At 38.5% G+C, this 18326-nt stretch overlaps 1 protein-coding gene across 11 annotated transcripts in view; it reads right to left on the bottom strand.

Moving 5' to 3' along the window:
* Positions 1 to 3342: 3342 nt before the first annotated feature.
* Positions 3343 to 18326, bottom strand: part of KIF21A (kinesin family member 21A) — a 134213-nt gene continuing 119229 nt past the window's right edge. For all 11 annotated transcript variants that reach the window (XM_053921628.1, XM_053921635.2, XM_053921630.2 and 8 more), the window contains 6 exons: positions 16674 to 16854; positions 14915 to 15079; positions 12734 to 12851; positions 10909 to 11079; positions 9426 to 9625; positions 3343 to 4613 (listed from right to left, as the gene is read on the bottom strand). In XM_053921628.1, coding sequence (XP_053777603.1) covers positions 4520 to 4613; positions 9426 to 9625; positions 10909 to 11079; positions 12734 to 12851; positions 14915 to 15079; positions 16674 to 16854 — 929 coding nt within the window. In that variant the 3' untranslated portion in view covers positions 3343 to 4519. The remainder of the gene's footprint in view (positions 4614 to 9425; positions 9626 to 10908; positions 11080 to 12733; positions 12852 to 14914; positions 15080 to 16673; positions 16855 to 18326) is intronic.

Raw genomic sequence — 18326 nt, 5'->3', positions numbered from 1 at the left:
TAGACCAAGACTTAGGATCCTCTAAAAGTTCCCGCTCCGATTTCATTTTATTTTCTTGCCACCAGGTATGGGTGGAAGATGCAAGCGCAGCAGTTACCGCCGCCCGAGCGCTCACTGTGGACTGGGCTGCTTAGCGGAGGCGTGGACCGCAGGTACCGCCTGAGGCCGCGTGCCGCCCGCTTGGACCCCAGAGATGACGAATTTTGTCTCTTAGCAAATTTCTGACCAGAAAGTTCAATTATTCATAGAATAATGAGTTACAGGTCCAAGAGAAACTGTGAATAGGCCATCTTGTCCAAATCCTTCTACTTAAATGACTGACTTATTAGCACTTTTATTTGAGGCATACGTGACAGAAAATATTGTGATGCTTCAAATTTCAAATTTTTAACGAAAAATTACATGGAGCCAGGGTGTTCTGAACAAGCAATATTTTTAAGGGAAGAAATTTATTGCTTTTGAACTGACCTTACCTAATTAGGAATGGGTTAGTCCTAGGCAGTGGGGTTTGAAGGGTGAGCCAGCTGGGCTGGCTTTTATTAGCCTATCGGCATCTTTGTTCACCTTAGAAAAAAAATGCCTTCCTGAATACACTTCATATGCTGAAAATTATCATTGTCTTCATATATTTTAAAGAACAAGATGGTTTGCTGCCATGTGTGTGCCCTAAACTTGTTCGAGGAAATACATAAATCTATCTTCTTGGGGTGTGAACCGCATGAAAGTCCTCGTAACCACTCCCTCTGCAGGAAACCTCCTCTAGAACCTACTTTGTTAAGTCACTAACTACATAGATACATGCCACATTAATTAGGCTGCTCTAACAAAGGATCATAAGTTTCAGTGGCTCAAAAAAAGATTGAGGTTTTCTCTCTTCCAAGTAGCAATCTGGAGAAGGGGTTGGCAAAGTATAGCCTGTGGGTGCACGGGCTTGGTGGAAGCCAGGGTAAATGTGGAACCCACACTGAAAGAAAGTCTGAAGAAGGAGGCCTGTGTTTTTCCCAAATCTAACACACACTAAGAAAAATTGGACGGGCTTGGGATATCAGCGGCCATATATGATGTCGTAGACATTCGTCACAAATGTCTGTCTGGCAAAATCCGCCCACAGTACTGAACTTCACTAGTTCTAGGATGCACTTTTTTTTTACAATTAAACATCAGTGAAGTTGGGTACTTCTCATCATTAATGGCATCTTAGATTCCCCTTATTTCAGGGGAAAATAGTCAAAACAAAGGGCGAGAGGAAATGCTCAGCAAATGCTGGCTAGTACCATTATTAACATCATCAAAAAAGGGGACATTAATGGCAGCTGTGACATTTTAGAACTGTCCGGGCTTCTCACTATGTTTAGAAACTAGAAAGATAGATAACTGTTATTTTTTGTACCCTAATGCACAAATACAGAAATCTGTACATTTTATTATGCCTGTAATTTGCAAACACCAAACTGCAACTATCAGCACCTGCACAGTGGTTGGCGAATCAAATCCCCAACAACGCAGCAGGAATACAACCTGTTTACTCTGAGACTGAAAACAGAATCTCAGGTGATTGTGAGGTGAGGTGTAGGCAATGCTTACAAAATAAACAGCAACATGAAACAACTTTGCTATCTATTAGTATTCATTTAAATTTTCATGAAAGACTCCACATCAGCTGGTAGTTAAATAAACAAACACGGACATAATGTGCAAAACTCTGTCATTACTCTTTAGCTAAAATGTAGAGGTTTGAATTTGTGGAAGAAACGTATCTTCAAAAAAAGATGCTATTTGGGAAAGACAAGGCATATATTTAATACATAGTGTGGGACAGCCCATTTTAAAGTTCTAGAGAGGCACTGTTCCGTTTTGAGGCATTATTAGTCATCCTGGATGGCGTCTTTAGGGGTTACGGCTATCTTCTGTTGGTTCCTAAAATGGCCCCCCCCTCCCTCCCCGTAGGGCGAGAGACAGACCCCTGCAGATGGGTGGGCGGCAGGCTTAAGGAGCGAGGAAACTTACAGGAGGCTTGTCTTGGGTGCCCACAAGATGAGCAGATCTCCGCCCCTGCAGGCCAGCATCTTGAAGGTTTATGCTGAGGCCTTGACTGGGTTTGGTCATCAGTCCCGTCCCCGGGCTCTCAACACCTTACTCTCTCAAGGCTACATCCTTTAACAGCTCTGAAGAGGAGCAGTGGATGGAACGGGCAGGTGGAGAAACTTACCTTCCAAGGCCGGGGGTGGTGGTGAGGGGCTGCTGACTGCCCGGGGCCAGCTTGCAGGTCAACCAGCGATCACATCCTCTTGCTGACTTCTCCCAGCATCTTTCAAAATTAAGTCTTAATGGGACTGACTCTTTTACAAATGAATTTTATGACATGAATCGATAAACTCTGAGCCTCTAGCACTTTAAAAGGGAAAATAGACACAGGGCTTTGTATTCTGCACAAGCAAACACAGGATCACGTAACAGACCTGTAACTGAACTCACTGTCAGGCTCAGATGCCTCCAATAGGTTCTAAGGCACCCAGATTTCCCCAATCAGAGAACTCACCTAGCTGTTCACATGTGCCTGATTTATTCTCTCTCCACACAAGAGGGCAAGCCTCATCTCAGTCTTGTAATTTCTTTATCCCCAGTACCTGGCCCAGCATATGCTCGATAAACATTTATTTAATAAGTTAATCATCAAATTGTTGAGCAACACTCCTGTGAAAAGAAACACTGAGAGTACTGAATTTCAAAATAGTCCTGACAATGTCTCTCAGGTGTAGGCATGGTAGCTTCCATCAGGAAAGAAGGCAAAACTACGAAGTAGTTGAGTTCCTCTTTCAAGGAAAATCTTTTCTTTAAAATGTTTTTCTTTAAATATTTCACTCTTAACTAGAACATACACACAAAAGATAGGAAACAGAAATATACAGTTTAACATGTCACATGGGACCCAGGTCAAGCCATAGCACATTGCTGAGACCCCAGAAACACCTCCACACCCCCCAACTCACTTCCTGCAACACCCCGTCACCATTCCCTCTCCGTCTTCTCCAAGTAACCAGGCACTATCGTCCTAAAATTTATGGGAATGATTTATATTTGTTTTACCATCTATGTTCAAATGCCTAAATTATATAGCTTGATTAAATTCCTTTAAATAGTGAGCTTCCTTGGTTCATCAAGATTAGGTTATGGTTTAAACCTTTCAAGAATGTATCACGTCTAGTGAGCAAAGAAAGTAATGTATATGAAGGGCTGGATAACAAAAACATGGCTTTCCTTATATCACACAAGGTAAAATAAAGTTTTACAAACATTCACCCTTTTCATATAATTAGAAAAAGAACAATAGAGTAAAAATAATTCATAGCAACATGTTTATTTAAGCCCTAGCTAAGCTTTCATGTACAAGCAGGTATTTTCAGAAAAACAAAAATCACGAGACAACAGTTTCAAATGTTATACCGTCTAAATAAAAATGAAACTTGCAGAATTTACAAATTAATATTCTGAGCAGACAAAAATTATACATCCTTTTGTAAAATCCAATCTACAGCATTTAAAAATTCATACAGTTGCAAAGTAAGACATTCTCTCTTTACAATCTACCTATTTACATAGCTTTTCCCACCACAGATGATACAGTTTTCATCATAGCTACCAAGTTTGCAAACATAGTATATTTAAAATATATTTAGCAGCATATAAAAAATTAGATAAAAGGGCAAAAAAACACTACTATTAAATAAAAATGAAATTAAAAGGGGATCGCAGGAACAACTCCATAGGAAAATAGATCAAAATATATTTCTGTTGGGACATCAAAAAAGTTTCCCATCACAGAATGTATGCGCAGCACTAATAAAACAACGTAACGGCATTTTAGTCCTGAGCACAGGATGTAACACAGCTGCAAAACTTTGGTCAATACAAGTAAACGTCAACATTTAATGCAAACTGTTTAACATTCTTTGTTAGCAGATTAAGGTCAATTCCACCTTATGAAAAATCATCAACACTATTCTCATGTTACTCTTTTTCCATTACATTACAAGAGCGTTGAAATTTGGGTATCTTCCATAGACTGATATAAATACAAGACAAATAGACTACAATTTGACTAACATTTCCAGTATGTTTAAATAGTAAATCATCTGAACAGCCTATATGAATGAGTTAACAGCGGGTTGCTTTATATTCCAAGTGGATTTTCTGACCATCACAAAAGCAGACATCTTGTAATTCAAATAATTTGAGAGTTTTTTTATAGCTAGTCACAAATACCCAGCTGCGATAAAAGTGCGAATCAAGCAGTATATCAGTTATAGGACATATATGTATTTGGAGATGTTAATATTAAGCACACAGGATAGGACACAATTTTACTAGAAAACATTTATATTCAGGAGTTGGATTCGGATATATTTTCCAGTTAATCCCATTCATAAGTTTTTGCCTAATAAATATAAGGTAACATTTTCCATGAAGAATATACAGAGTATTATCACAGTATCCAGTTTATGACTATCTTCATTCATGTTTAATTACTGGCAATATCTTCCCCCAGATCTCCTGTGTCCGAGATATGACCATCTTGTAAGTTGCGAGCCTTCCAAATTCTCACAGTTCGATCACTACAAAACAATAAATTAAAATGAACATGAGAAAAGAGGCAGGAAAATAAAGAAACAGCTGTTAGAATTACTTATCATGGAAACATTTTCTGAATAGGTCTTTAACGGATGTAAGTAAAAATGTAGTCTCATAAGTGTATCTAACAGGCAGCCATAATAATGAGATTAAAAATAGCTCCTATTACCAAGAGTATGTGACAGGCATCGTTACTGTGTGCCCTTTACATACACTGATGCATTTAATTGTCTTTAACTACCACAAGAAGTAGATAGTGCTCTTATTCCCCTTTTCATTGATGAGCAAGCTGAGGTCCAGAAGGTAAGTAATTTGCCCAAGACCACAAAGGAAGGAATAGAGCCAAGACTTGGATCGAGACAGTCTGGTTCCAGCGCCCATTGTCTTGGCCACTCTACTGCACGCCTTATTACAGAAAACAAGACATGATATGGCACATGGTCAGAGGCCTTCAGTCACGACAGCTCAGGGGCAGGTCAGAGTGAGGCCTCTGGAAAGGAAGAGGGCTGGGGCAGGGATGTCAGGGACTTGGTGAGCCTAGCAGGAGTCAGGAAGAATCATGTCTGGATGAAATCAGCATAAGCACACAGAAGCAGCAGGAGGCTGGTGAGAAGTGGATTAATACTCCACCTACCATAGCACATAAAATACACAAAGTGTTGTTTGTTCACCCAATATGTGGGTACTGAGGACCAGTCATTACATGATTACATTTCTTATCATGTCTCTCATGGCTTAAAGGGAATGTTGCTTTTCTCCAATTTCCTAATAAACCCAAAGCCAAAAGAAAGAGCTTCCACAGAATTTAATAGTAGAAGGCACGTCAGAGACTATGCAATCCATTTCAAGGATAAGAAGAATCTAGTGACTTGTTTACTATGTAACATAGTAGAGGGCAGAGCTGAGCCTAGGACCCAGGCTTTCCAATTTTTAATCCATAATCTTCTCACTGCTAAGAGTTCTCATCATGAGGGGAAAATGCAATATTTTCCTTTTCCTTTCCTTTTTCTGTATTTACTTATGTGAGGTGATGGATGTTAACTAAATTTATTGTTGTAGTCATTTCACGATCTAAGTGAAATCTCTATGCTGTACACCTTAAACTTATATGGCACTATGTCTATCGCATCTCAATGAAACTGGGCGGAAAATAATAATCAGTCTCAACAGCCTACGTGGCACATGTTCATGAATAACAGCAAGGATATATGTTCATTCATCCACTCATTCATCCAAATCCACTGATTCATTCAACCATCGACTCAACAAGTGTTTATTAAGAACTCACTGTGTTCCAGGTACTATCCTAGGTGCTTAGGGGAACAAAATAACCCTAAGCCTTTGCAGATCGTGCATTCTAGCAAGAGGAAATAGACAATAAACCATAATAAATAATTAAATTATAAAGGTTATCAGAAAGTAATAAATGTTCTAGAAAAAGACAGACCATGGTAAAGGGGACTAGTGGGTGTTAGGTGATAGGACAGATTACAGTTTTAGATAAAGTGACAATGTTACGCTTATTGAGAAAGAAAGATAGTGGGAGAAGGTCAGGATGTCAGAAGGGAAAGCAATTCAGTGAAAGGGAGCAGCCAGGGCAAATGTCCTAAGGCAGTAGTGAACTTGGAATGTCCAAGGACCAGCAAAGAGGTTATTGAGGTTGCAAGAGAAAGAACAAGCCAGAGTACTTGAAGGTCATGTGAGAGAGGTTAACAGCTGCTCAGAGGGTCAGATCAAATATAGCCTCTACTCTAAGTTAAATGAAAGACTCCTGCAAAGTTATGAGCAGAGAAGGAATATGATTTGACTCAAGAGACTTAAAACACTTCCATGTTGAGAACCGACTGCCTATAGGCAAGGGGCCTTGTTTAGGAGACTACTGTCGTAATCCAAGGGCTGGTCATGATGGATCAGTGAGGTAGCAGAAGATGGAAGAGAAGTGGTCAGATTCGAGGCATAATTGAAAGGTAGAACCAACAGGATTTGCTGATGGATTGGATATGGAGTATGACAGAAAGGGAGGGATGAAGGGTCCCGGCCGAGCAACACAGAAGAAAGTGAAGTCATCCGCTGAGATGAAGGAGTCTGTAGAATGAGCAGTTTCTCGGGAAGATTGGGAGTTCAGTTTTGGACATATTAACTTCAAGAGGATTGAGCTTCCATGACTAGCCATAACAGAGCACCTGGTGCCAGGTTAGCTCTTCTATGTAAACAAAGTAAAGACGTAACAAAATACACAGAACAAAACTTTGCCGGCCCCAGGAATGGGTGCAGGGCTGTGGTCCCCGAGGAAAGGGAAACAGGGAAGGCGAGCTCTGTGACAGCCCTGGCTTTGGGCACAGAGCTCTTTCCAGACCACAGTTCAGGAAGGGGCAATCCAAGCAGAGAACCACGGAACCACCAAGTTGGAGACATAGAACTGAAAATCTGTGAAGTAGCTGGAATTTGTGAAGCCAAGGAGAAGAGAGAAGAGAGCTATGCAGAAAGAACTATGGAGCTATGGGGAAAGAACCCCATAAATCTACATAGAGGGCCCATAACATTGGATGGAAGGCTAAGCTGCACAGGAAAGAGTAAGACGAAGGCCAGACAAAAAAACAACCATTAGTGAGCTCTAAGTTGAATGATTTCCAGAGTTCACAGAGGGCTATGAGATGTTTAAATTCTGATCAGCAAAGCAGAGAGTTATCATCAAACACCCAGAATATTCGGTAGAAATCTAAGAAGAGTTAAAAACAAGTCTCAAAAAGATGAAGCCGCACCACAAGTAACTTCACTGCCTGACAAAACCCAGCAGTCTTTAGAGGAATACAACAGAATCCAGACACTGAAAACACATTATAATGTTCAACATCCGAAAAAACATTACTTGACATAAAAGAAGCAGGAAAAGTGAGACCCATAATTACAAGGAAAATCAATCAATGACAACAGATCCAGAAATGTCAGATAGGATGGAATTACTATACAAGGACTCTACAATTTACTACACAAGGGTTCTCCAATTACTATACAGGTTACAAATTACCTCAGTTTTAGCTCCTGTAAAACAGGAATTATAATATTTCCCTTCTAGAGTTCTTATGAAGACTTAATGAATTAGTGCCTGGAAAGCACTTAGAACAATACAAATTTTTTTAAAAAATAACAAATAAATTAGTAGAAATTTGAAAATAGGTCTTTTGATTTTATTGGCTATTTTTCTGTCTTTTAAGTTATGTAGTAAATACATTCCCATCAATACACTATGGATAAACTGAGAAAAAGTTCAGGCCTTCAAAAATAAGACACTACAATGGAAGAGAGGTAAATAGAATCAATAATACCTTACCCCCAGACCACAGTGATATATGACACTTCTATAGTCTTATACTGAGTGTCCTACAGTTCTGCAGGGTTTTCAGCATTTTCAGTAAATTATCAAGGACACGACAAGTCTTCAAGGGAATACAGAAAGACAGTGGCTCTTCAGAAAGCAGTGCATAGTGGAAATAGTATTAATGAAGCACTGAAGAGAAGCACTTTAGAAAAATACACAAAAACTGGACTTCAGAGATGAAAAAAAATAACTCTAAATGAAAAGAGGGATTTGATGGAAACAGCACAAATTATAAGAGATACCCCAGAAATATAGCAGGGGTTTCAAAACAAAATCAGGTAACCATGCATTTAGAATAGACAGAAATAGGTGTTCAAATTAAATTAAGTAACATGACTGATGCACAAATGACCTAGGGAGATTTTCAAGACAGATATTCATGAGAAATCACATTTTACTTGGATGAGACCAATGCCTCACATTATAGTGCATTCGCTTTCCTTTCCAAAGTACTTGTATATGCATTATGACACTTTGCGTGGTCACAACATCTCTCCACCTCACTCGAGCATCTTCTTCAATGTCACTTTCTCAATGAGGCCTTCCCGGAGCACCCTATTCTGTAACTCCTGCCCCGTGATATTCTTATCACCCCTTCCCTGCTCTATTTTTCTCCATAGCACATACCACGATTTAACATGTTTTACTTATTTCTTTTCTTGTCTTCTCAATGGAATCTAAATCTTGGTTTGGATCTGTTGTGTTCACTTTTCTATTCCCAAGAGCCTGGGACAGTGCCTGGCACAGTGGAGACTCATTGTGAATGAATAAGTGAACAAATGAATCAGTCAACCCAGCCTCCATAAGAGGGAGGAAGCAGATATTACTATGTACTTATAATTTAAAGGTAGGAGGAAGAGGCACAAAGATATTTTAAAGACTTGTTCGAAATGTGCAGAAAAGCAAGCTTGTTGCCCTTCTGGAGAAAAAAAAGAGACATTAGTCATCTGGCAGCAGACTTCTTGGTGTGAGCAGAGTGGTAACACAGGAAAAATGCCATTATCAAGGCTGGGGAGCCTAAACTCAGTGCCCACAGTACACATCAGCAAATATAAATAAGACATCTTTGGGGAGGTACTGTATTTTTTCCATTACCATTCAATCCCCTTATAACCCCCTCCTCTCCGCAGTCACCACACTCTTGTCCATGCCCATGAGTCCTTTTTCTGTTTTGCTCAATCCTTCCACCCCCAACCCTCTCCCCAACCCTTAGTTGTCATCCTGCTCTCTATCTACGAGTCTGTCTCTATTTTGCTTGTTAGTTCAGTCCACACATCTTAAGGCAGACACACAGGCACTATGATAAAAGAGGAATTTCAAGGTTTTCATGTTCTATGTTTCCAAATATTTACAACTTTTTAATTAAATCTGAACACAAGTAGTTAATATAGAGAAAACTCACATACGAAAAACTTACTCGGATGCAGTGAAAATGTGGGTGGAATTAACACATATGGCATTAATAGGACTATCGTGACCCTTCATCTCTCCGACGGGCACAAAAGTGTCCATGTTCCAGAGTTTCAGAATGCCCCCTCGGCAGCCACTGAGCAAAAGCGGGTGGCCTGGCACCACTCCCAGGGCACAGACCCAATCCTTGTGTGCGTTTGGAACTTGCTGCGAGAAAAGAGAGACACCAGAAGCTTGAGGGGAGCCTTCCAAACATACATTTTCACACCCAAAAAATTTACAAACATTTTTATTGACAGAACTCAATTTTTGGAATGTTGAATGACCTGGAAATTGTAGAAATTATTTTTCTAAGCAATCACTCTCAGGGACTTAATGGAATAAATCTGTACTTTGCTCCCTAATTTGCCTAATTCTCATCAGTGTTATCAGTATTAAAGGCCTATAATGTTAAACATCTATAGAACCTAAACAACCTGGAAAGTATAGAAAATTTTCAAACCTCACATCCTCTTCGTGGGCAGTAAGCATCTCACCTTCTCACAGTGCATGTAACACAACAAGTTTGAAGACTGCCACCTGGCATGCAGACCCTAAGGACTGCCTCATAAAATCAGCGCTTTGAACCTGGTAAAGAACGTGGAGGCCTAAAGCTTTCTGTAGAAGACTGGAACTAACCTATATATTTATAACTGGCAGACAATAATTACAAGATCAGGCTGTATAACTACCTTTAGGCACAAATATTTTCACATACACAATATAAACGTCACATCATGCATGTGTGTCTATGAAAGTTTTTGAATGCAGTGTATGTATCTGTTGCCATTTTTTCTATTAATATTCATGCTACTTGTTTATTTTGGTTTTATCTCACCACAAGCAAGAAAGTGGTAGCAACTGCAATACACACACCTGTACATGTGCAGGGGAAAGGCTGAAATTGAGAACAATTTCACCTGTTAACTAATTTCTTCCCTTGGGAATTAGGAAAAGACACCAATATTCCATTGTAGTGACAAAACACTTCAAGGCAACTACTGTTCTATAGGAAATGAGAGAACCATCACTTTTGGATGCATGGAGGTGTTCTTGTAAGGTGAAGAATCATTGGCCCTACTTTGACTTTAGCTAAATTTGGTACTCTATGAAATATGTGTACCTAAAACACAACAAAACGAGAAACTGTAACTGCTCTACTCCAAGACAGATTTTATTTAATGAGCACATGCCTGAGATAATCCCAGATCTTTCAACTTTTAACCAGTGTCTATTGTCCCCTGATCTGTGAGGTATTATTAAATGTTGAATGTTGTCCTTCTCCTAAGTAGTAACTCAGGTGGGAGACAATGAAACACTCCTGAAGAGGAAGCCCTCATTAATATTTTCCTCAACAATGAAGATCTGCATGGAGGTTCTTCAAATTCTTACATAGACTATTAAATGGCTTTGAAGTGCCCACTCCATTCCATGAAAAGGTTTTACATTACCTGTAGAAGGTCTTTTTGCGCTAAGTCCCATTTCTTGATTCCATTATCTCTGGACCCACTAAATAAGTTATCCCCCTGTATGGTTAGAGCCTCGATGCCATCGTAATGAGGGGGCTCAAAATTGTGGGTGGGACTCACGGTTCCAAGAGCCCCTTCAGTTACATCAAACATCTAAAAAAGGCAGAAAGAAAGCAGTCACCCCATTTATCTTAAAAATAAGCACTTAGGTGTGTTCATTCGTAAAAACACATACACATGTGTATTAACCAGATATGATTTGTTTTGTTAGAGCATCGTATCAAGTTAACTAAGTTAACCTGGCCTGAACCACGCAGGATGAACCTGAGTCCTGTTCGCACAGTACTTTTGCTTACATGTCACATGCAGACTCTAAGAAAGGCAATAAATGTTTTCATGTACAAGTGTACAAATGATATGCTCAATAATACAAATACTAAATATCAACCTGGTTAAAATTCAGAGAAATGATGTGATTGTTATTTAAACACTATCAGAAAGCTCTGTGGTCCTGGTCGTCATCTCAAATTCCCCTAACACTTCAATACCTTCTTCCCCTTATTTCAAAACCTTTCGCTCACCTCAGTTGCTCTCATCTCTCTAAGCTGCAGATCTAGTGGTTTCCTGAAAAGGTTAGCACAATCAGTACTATATTTTTGGATCCTTTCCTACATTTGAAAGTTTCCTTTTATCTTCAGATACTCTCTTGTCCTTCCCTTCTTTTCAGATGCTAAAGTGAACTGACTTCTTCCCCAGTTTCACATCTCTGACCTAATCCTCCCACCACCTTCATCAACTGCCACTTAACTCTTCTCCTTGGCTTTTCTTCTTCCCTGAGCCGGTTTCCTAAGCATATAAACAAGCTCAAGTCTACTGAATACAAAATCCTCTCCCCTTATACCATTCTGTTTTCTTTTTTAAATTTTCTATATTTTTATTGTCGACACTATTGCTGATGTCCCCGTTCCCCCTGCCCCTTATCCCCCTTCCTCCCAGCCCCAGCTACCCTTTGCCTCTGGCCACCACCACACTGTGGTCTATGTGTGTATATATGTATAAATGTATATGTATATATGCATATGTGTATATTTATATGTATATAAATACACACACACACACAATTTCTTTGGCTAATTCCTTCACCTTTCACCCTGCCTCCCCATTCTATTTTCAAGCCACTGTTTTTCTCTCTTAATTAAAGTTTCTGAAAGGAGTACTTACACTCTTTCTATCGCTTGTACTGTGTCCCCTTTTTACTCCTATTGGTTCTTACAGGTATTTCCCAAGGCTGAGTCCTGTCAACTTCTCTCTCCTTTGCCCATGTCACCTACTCTAACTCCTTGAACATCTGCTTCTATCTGAATGGCTGCGAAGCCTTCATCTCTAGTTATAAGTTATCAAGAGCTCTGGACTTGCCTCTCTAACAGCCTGTGGGCCTACACAGAGATGTCCTTTGCTAGTATCCCACATTTAACGTTTCCAGAATCAAACTGTACATTTTTCTTCACCTTATCTCCTAATTTTATAAATCTGAAGGCCATAACATGTGCACTATAAAAGATAGTAACAATGAGACTTAAGTATTAGTTGGGTGACTGAGTTAAAATCTTTAAAATCCCTCCCAACCTATCTTCTATCAAAAATGACAATACGTGATTAAATAAGATGATAAAATCAGGAACTCTTTAAGGAAGAAAAGATAAAGAAGAAAAAGCAAAGGCTAGAAATAGTGAAAAAATGGATTAAGAGAAAGGGCGAATGACTTTGAATGCTTCGGAATATAATTCAACAGCTCTATCACACTCACTTTGATGTAGTGGTCCTTGGAGCCAGTGACGATCAGATCTTGTCCGCTGGAAACCTGGTCTACAGTAAGGCACATGACTGGGCCCAGGTGTCCCGTTAACTTTCCTGTAGACTGAAACCTTTAGAAAGAAAGAAAAATAATTTTCTTTGAAAATATTTCTCAGCATGCTAAGGTTCAATATAAATAATCTACGTTCTTCAATAAAATAGTTCACTGACTTATTTTTTATTTTAGCTCCACCTCCATGCAACTATGTTCAAATCAGAGTTTTTAAAAATGGCCAAAGTGATCTATTCTATAATAGAAGAGTCCTAAAGACGTTATTCCAAAGCTGACTAATGTCGTTTAGGTAGTAAACAAAGAAGCAGCAAAAGTCAAAAAAATGGCAAATGACTAATTTTAACACCAACCTAAGTGCAGATGAACCTTAACCTGTTAAATGTCCAAACATGTGCTAAACATAGGACTGATGCTATTAGGTCCAATTGAAAATTGATTGAAACAACTACGCCACTAATATAACTTACTTGATCCATAACAATACAGACAGTGAAAATGAGGCTATTTTATTAAAGACACAAATACACACATACAAATACACATAAAGGCACTCATATATACACACATACACATACATACACCTATGCACACACACATGTGTATATATGTACATGAGAAAATAGGTGGTACATCTCATCATTATTAGAAAGATATGAAAATGACCAGAACGTATATCTGGCTGGTAGAGAAATGTGTGATGTCAATCAATAGGGACTGACAATAAACCTTTGTTTTGCAGCCCTACCTCAAATCAAACTGCCAGAATCCAGAGAAGTCTTTGGCTTTCAGAATATCCATTCCTCAAAAACTGTTCTCTTAGTTACTCGGTTAAGATGAATCTGTATTTAATCATGTTGCTGAAATCAACTGGGTTTCACAGGGCCTAACTTTTCAGCAAAAGAAAAAGGTATAAAGATTTCCCAAAGCTGGTATCTTTTCAGCCTTATGTGTCATGGTCAGACTCTTTCCTTCAACAGAGTTCCGAATATGTGTCAAATTTAACATCTTCAAAATTAAAGCAACTCCTCACTTTTCCAATTTTATTCAACAAGCCCTCTTCTAAATTTGCTGCATTTTATTTCTAAAATAGTACTCAGGACGGTGGTTCCTCTCTTTCTTTCCCTCATCTACCTATAAATTATGCTTGTTATACTTTCTCAGTCACCTGTTGATATGTTATAACTAGTTATTCCCAAACTTTCTCAAATAAATATCCGTTATCCCTTTTATTTACCACTGACAAAGCCCTTCTACATCAGGGGTACCCTGTACCACCCCAATTGAAAACTTGACTCAATGCCCTGTAATTGCCTGTTAACGGCCTTTATCCTCCACCAGAGCAGGAGCTCTAAGGAGGCAGATAGCACACTTGTCTGGTGTAGTTTTTTCCCAGGAACTGACCCAGTGCTGGAGTAGTGGCTGCCCCAGCCTGGTGAGTAAGTGTCTGCTAACTAGTGAGTATTCTATTGCTGCCAACATGTTAAGAACTAGAAAAGAAACTAAAATAAACACTCAACCAAAAGATAAAAGCTCATAGTTCATGGCATATGAAAATCAAATCAAAGATGTAATGCCTTACATTTCAATGTATCATTTTTGTCTTTTGAACCACTTTATCTTTATATATTCATTCATACATATATACATACACACACATTCATACACACACACACACATATATATATTTTATATTCACGAAAACTCTAAGGTTTTATGCCCACATTTGTTCAGTTAAGTTTATAAATGGAAGTATCAGAGATAATAAGAAGTTTAAATAATATTTCAAAAAGTAATTCTTTCAAAGGTACTGGAAAAACTGGGATGAGGATCCCGATCTATTTCCAGTAAGCAACGCAATTTGTAAACAAATACTTTAACAGGCTAAGGTTTCAATTCTATTTTCCTTCATACACATTTTCCCAGGCAATGCAACATAAAAGAAAGAAAATTGTGAGTTTGCTAATGAGAGCAGAAGAGGCTTTGAGGGGTGTTGGGCTGAACAGGAAATACTATGATTTTTACATTAAATTCTGGATTATAAAAATTAGATTTCATACGCATAGTACTGTCTGAAAGTTGTATTTTCCATACATAAGAAGCACATTTCCATTGAAATTCTACCTTTTAAGATCCCACATTCTGACAGCATTTCCAGAAGCTGCGTAAAGAAAAGTGCCAGCTGGGCTCAGTGCAATTTGATTGATCTGGTTCTCTCCAGAAGGAATAGCTACCGTCCGGCTGGCACTTGCGGAACAAGCATCTCCAAGAGAAACTTGACCTGAAGATCTTAACAGACACAGAAAAAACAAACAAGTCACACATTGTGCACATGAGTTCAGCTTAAAACTCCTTGAACCTCCAGGAGACCTGCCATAAGCAACGAAAGACCCGTGTCCTATCTGGTCACTGTATGCACAGGACCTAGGATGGCACCTCACGCGCACTTTAAATGTGCTGAATGAATAAAACAAGACGACACAGCTTAAAACTCTTAATCTGCAATCCTATTATAAAACTAAGGAATTATAAGCCCTGAGTCAGAAATGACTAAATTATCATTCGGAAAAAAATTAGGTGACAAAGATTTTTTTTTCAAGAAAAAAGGTAATTCATTTTCCTGCGGCTTCCAGAAGCCCCCTGAGGGCCAGACCTACCAATATTCCTTTCTTCTACAAGATTTACCCTTTTCTCCCTGACTGGTGTGGCCCAGTTTGTGGGGCATTGTCCTGCAAAACGAAAGGTCCCCAGTTTGATTCCTGGTCAGGGAACATGCCTGGGTTGCATGTTTGGCCTGGTCTGGGCGTATATGAGAGGCAATCGATTGATGTTTTTTCACATCGATGTTTCTCTCCCTCTCATTCTTCCTCCCTTCCTCTCTCTTTAAAATAAATAAATAAAGTTTAAAAAAAATTTCCCTTGTATTAAAGACTCTGAGGAGTTTTTAAATTATTTTCAGTTTTTGTTTACTTTAGCCCACTCAAACATGCGGTATTCACTATGTGCTAAACACTCAAACATAACTTATTTCTACTTCCTTGGATAAATTCTAAATGGTAAGTATACTTTTAAATTTTGAAATAGTTTCTCAACTAACTTCTGAAATGTCAAGTTATAATCAATTTTTCAAATTTGACTTTAGGAAGTCAATTGGATTGGTAATTTTCTAACATCCCTTTAAATAAAACTTCCTTCAAGAGACTTCTATTAAGTACAATACATAGTTAGTAGTTCTCCAAATAAAAATGAACAATTAATGGTTAATAACCCCTACCTTACAAATTACTAATCCCTATTCTAAATCCCTAATTTTAGTAAAAATTAACCTTTCCTATGTTCCCGTCTCTTATTTAAACCAGCAAAGTTCACCTCCACTTCAATTATAAAATAGTTCATCAATCTTATGGCAAAAAGAATTACTATGTGCCCCACATCTTAAAGACATAATGATAAGACACAGAAAACAAACTCATTTCCCAATTGTCTACTATAACCTGCAGCTATGAAATGTGCACTAGTAACAAAGCCGTGTAAGTTCACTCCCCCTCAGTAAACCTATCAATTATTCAATGCCTGCCAATTAAAGATTACAGATATTTCTTAACTGTCTACAGTGGTGATGTACGCCACTTTCCAAGGGGTGGTATTCATCTGAAGCAAGCAATATAAACCATTTAACTACATCAAGTAGCGTATGATTTATCCCTTCCTATTTAGTATTAGGCCCTCATATTTTATTTTCTCAGTAGCTTTTTACCCTGGGTTCTTATTGTAAACATTATAACATGCTTTTGGAAGTGGATAGGTAGAAATAAATAAAAGTACATTGATAGTGCTATCTTTTCTCGTATTTTCTTATGCTACTTGTCTGTAAGGTACTTACGTCAGTGTTCGAACGCATTTTGCAGAGTCTCTGATATCCCACACCTTAATGTAAGATGTCGACACAGTGAAGACCAGACTTGTATAATTACAGTACTTTACAGATACGACATTGTTGGGATGGCCTCCCAGTGACATTATCTCCTGCCCTGTCACCAGATTCCACACTTTACAAGTACGATCTAAAACAAACAATTGAAAAAGGGGAAATACTGTCAATATAGACTAAATTGGGTTCTCTTAACAATAAAAATTATTTAAACAAGTTCTCTCCTCAGAGAAGGAAATGCGGTAAGAAAACAGTAATTATTCCATTAATCTGCCACAGGCATCCTGACCCCACCCCTCACCCTCTGCAGCAGGTTCAAGGGCAAAGTAGGTGTAAAAGACTAGGAAAGCCAGAGAAGACTGGTTGCATGCATTATGTGGTATTAAAAATCATTATATCAAATTTCGAAATACTCTTATCAAACGAGCGTTGCTTCAAATGGCCCCGAACTTGAAATGGCCATCCTGAATCGGCCTCTTCCTGCTGATTCACAGTCTGCCCTGATCACCCTCTACCCCCTCAAAACACACCACGCACATCACCACAAACACCTTTCTTTTCCAGGGGTCACAGTGTGATGGATTTAATTTTGATGCAAAAATATAAACATAAAACTATTCTATTTTGTTTTTCTGACATGTTGACTATCTAATTATCCTGGAGAGAGAGATTTAATTTGAATAATTATAAAAAGGTATTTTCACAGAGCAGATTATTTTTAAATTGGGAACTATTTGCCATCATTTACAGTTCATAAGTTCTAGCTGGATTCTTATACGTCTCTCCACAGACAATAAGCAATAAATGTTTGCTGATTACACTGAGTCTTGTAACATCCCTGAATATTAAATAACTTTTACTAGCTCCTCAAACTACTGCATGTGCTTCCTTTCTCCCTTTCTAGCTGTACTGTCTCCTCACTTCTCTTACATATATTCCACTATTCAACCCAATTGGATTGACTTTCAAACACATCCCACGTTTACCTCCATGCCCCTGCTCACGTTGTTCTGTAATCTTGGTTGCCGATCCTTACCTATCAATATTCAACCATCCCACAAGGTAAATTGTATATGCCTCCTTGTTAAAGCTTTGCTTATTTCCCACAGCTTGCGAAATCTCTCCTTTACCATAACCCCAAAACTCTTGGTCCAGAACTCTTCAAAGCATGTATAGTTAATTTCTAGCTACCTTCAATCATACCGAAGGGGTTAAGATGCAGGTTTGGAGATGAGTAGACCTGGATTTCACATCCTGGCTCTTCCACTTACTAGCCGAATTTTTGTGGGAAAAATTATTAAATTTATTGAATCCTCAGTGTCTTCATTTATAAAATGAGGATGCCACATGTATTTCATCGGGGTTGAGGTAAGAATTAAATGAGATATAATTTGTATAGTGTCTAGCATAATCTCTGACATACAATAAGTATTCAAGAAATGGTAGCTGCTACCCATCTTATTTTTTTACCACGCTCTACATTCTAATGGTCTTTTGTAAATTTTTACGTAAACTGCACTACTAAGCTCAGGGCTTGCATGCATTAGGGAGATGTAGTCTCTCAATAGTCTATTTACATAACATCAACAGAGATTTTCCGTACTT

Source organism: Desmodus rotundus, chromosome 3 (assembly GCF_022682495.2).
Source record: "Desmodus rotundus isolate HL8 chromosome 3, HLdesRot8A.1, whole genome shotgun sequence".
Taxonomy (NCBI): domain Eukaryota; kingdom Metazoa; phylum Chordata; class Mammalia; order Chiroptera; family Phyllostomidae; genus Desmodus; species Desmodus rotundus.
This window is presented reverse-complemented; position numbering and strand designations above follow the sequence as displayed.